This window comes from Camelina sativa, chromosome 10, assembly GCF_000633955.1.
Source record: "Camelina sativa cultivar DH55 chromosome 10, Cs, whole genome shotgun sequence".
Taxonomy (NCBI): Eukaryota; Viridiplantae; Streptophyta; class Magnoliopsida; order Brassicales; family Brassicaceae; genus Camelina; species Camelina sativa.
The window spans coordinates 8,432,386-8,435,389 of NC_025694.1; the positions used below are offsets into that span (position 1 = coordinate 8,432,386).

At 30.0% G+C, this 3,004-nt stretch overlaps 1 protein-coding gene across 1 annotated transcript; it reads left to right on the forward strand.

The window, feature by feature from the left end:
* LOC104717960 (protein SPIRAL1-like 5) lies at positions 1,342–2,211 on the forward strand. The gene is made up of 2 exons (XM_010435597.2): positions 1,342–1,738; positions 1,874–2,211. Exons 1-2 carry the CDS (start codon positions 1,517–1,519, stop codon positions 1,955–1,957), a joined length of 306 nt encoding a protein of 101 aa, XP_010433899.1. The 5' UTR covers positions 1,342–1,516; the 3' UTR covers positions 1,958–2,211.

Genomic DNA, 3,004 nt, shown 5'->3' on the forward strand with positions numbered 1-3,004 from the left:
AAGTTTTGGCCCCAACCCACCTGGGTTTGTCGATTAAGAATTTAAGATACATGACGGGCTTATTATAGGTAACAGAATTTTCATTTTATTTTGGAATATTGTGTGTGTCTATAAGTTTTATATATGTCACGAACGAGTTTAACCGCCTTTTCTATGGGTGCAGGTTTTAAAATTCTCCAATAGTAAAAAATATTCGATGAGATAGACAGCTAGCATACTGAGTTCAAGTTCGGATAAACGAATACAAATAGTTAACATGTATTGATAAAAAAAAAACATATTTATACAAAAAAATTATGAGTCTAATTAAATCACGTGATTCATTTTTAATCTATATACACAATATGTGATTCTTAGATATATTACAATTACCGATATAGAACTAGATCCTAATGATTGAATATAAGCAAGTCGAAAACGTAGATATTTACAAGAATACGATCGAGTTTAATTTCTTGTAAAGAGGTAATTTAGGAAAGACCGAAAGAGGTAATACATCAAATATAGATTCAGGTATATACATATTTTTCAAAGTCATTTTTTCAGTTTCAACCGATGACTTTGAAAAATATAATTATATTTTTTTTGCTTAACTCATAGTATTTAGATTTGACATCACATATGAACCATCAAATATAGATTCCAATTTCCACAACATGGATTACATCTGAAAACTATATAGTGTTTCTCATTTCTTTTTTCCAAAGAGGCAACCATAATTTTTTTGTTATGTATATTAGATATTAAATTACGCCCTTTGGTCCAAGGTAAATCTTAGAGTATATAGTTCATATAAGAAAAAAAATATAAATGTAAACGTTTAAAATCAGATTTACATGAGCATATTGGCTGTTTTGCTCTTGCCCCGTTGTATATAGGAAATGCGCATATGCTGAGAACATATAGGTTTTGAGTGGGTTCATCAACTATATATATTGCGCTGATCACAGGTTTTATGTTAAATAGTTATAAATGTTTAAAAAGTCTTCAAAAATTTGATCATGCTATTGGTCATAATATTTAAAACTACCACATGTTTTAGTTTTATGAACCCTTGCTAATTAAACCTAAAAATGTGGTATTTTGAGAATTTTCTTACAATATTTCTAATTAAGATTATTCAAATGGTGATTCATAAAATATTTACCAATATCAACATTATTTTAAATGTGTGTTTAGAGATATATTTAGTTTTAGTGAAAATTATAAAAATCGATGAAAATGATGGTTTAGGTGATTTTTATAGGGAAAAAAATATAACAAAATTTTGTAAATTGATTAAAATCATCTCTAAAAGCTTACCAAAATCACTAATTTGATGATTTGAGTATGTATTATATACTTTACACCTCTTACACAATCCTTTACAATCTCTCCGCCTCCTCTATTTAAGCATCTCTTTCTTATAACTTATTGTTTAGTACTGAGAGTTGCCTGCTAAAACTGTCGTACGAAACGAGTTGTTTGCTAATTAATTAGGGTTTGGTTAAAAAATAAATAATCTATCAATCGGACAATGAGCCGAGGTGGGAGCTCTGGAGGCGGACAAAGCTCGTTAGGTTATCTTTTTGGGTCAGACAATGAGATTCCAAAAACTCCTCAACCGGTAGCCCCAAAGCCTGCACCACCGTACGGCGTAGATCCCACCGAGGAAGATGGAGCTGACCAGAAGCCCAAGATCTCTAACAACAACAACTACCAAAGAGTTCAGGGCCAAAACTCCGGCAACTTCGTTACCGTAAGTCTTTATTCTCCTTCTTTTTCTTTGATTCGTTAAACTCTCTTTCTTGATTCTTCAGGTTATATATATATATATATATATATACATATAAGAAAACAAATTAAATAAGGGTTCTAATAATTAAAATTTCAGGATCGTCCAACCACGAAAGTGAAATCGGTTCCTGGTGGAGGCTCATCTCTTGGATACTTGTTCGGAGATAAAGTAAAGGAATAAATTGTGAAGATATAAAACTAGGGTTTGTATCTTGCTCTAGTGATCGGCTTTTACTATATATTTATATATAATATATATTGTAGAGATATCCTATCTGATCTCTACACTTTAGTAATTTTATTATATTTACGTACGGAATGTGTGGTTTGAGTTTGCAGTTAATTTCTTTCCACTTGTGGAATATATAAATGGTTTCTACTTTCTAGTCGATATTTTCAGCAATATATATAAATATATTGAACATTTGGACACTATCTTGAGCTTGCATTTGGATCAAAGCGAAGTTTCTTCCTTTTTAATAATTCGGAAAGTGAAGCTTCTTCTTTTGCACATGGGTATGCAACTAAATCATATAACTCGGACAATTCGTGATATTTACAACAAGAAATTACGTTGTAAGAGAAAAAATATCTACAATATCAATATAGTCACAGTAGATGAGGGTGATCAAAGTATTTTGACTGTTCTAAGCAGAATATAGAAGTTGGACCTTATTTCTATGGTGTTAAAATATCACAAAATTGTAAACTTAGGATATAGTAACAAAAAGAAAACCAAACCGTAAAAATCTGAGTACAATAAATGAGTCTTGAAAAAAAAAACACAAAGATAAAAAAAATTGTTTTCAAGAATAAACAAGGTTTTTGTATGTGTCTTTTGTTTAAAATACTTTCTTCATGATGGTCCTTATGTTCTAATGTTTTCTTTCCTAAATCCTTTAAACAAGAATAAAAATGATGTGCTCTTTTAAGTTTTTTGGACCCTTTTGTCATACATAATGCAGAGATGGACTTGAAATCTTGAATTTATAATGATAACTTTAGTAAAGAAACTTGTTCCTCTTCCCACGTTTAATGCAAGTTGTTTAGAAATTAAAAAAAGTCTTAAAATGTAGTTTATCAAAGAAATCAAACCAAGCAAATCAATGGACTATATATGTCTGGACCAGTATGAAAATATATTTAATATATGGGGCAAATGCGAATTAATGAAAAAGTGAGAGGCTATTTTATAAAATTATGTAACTTAACCAAAGAGTCCCGGACC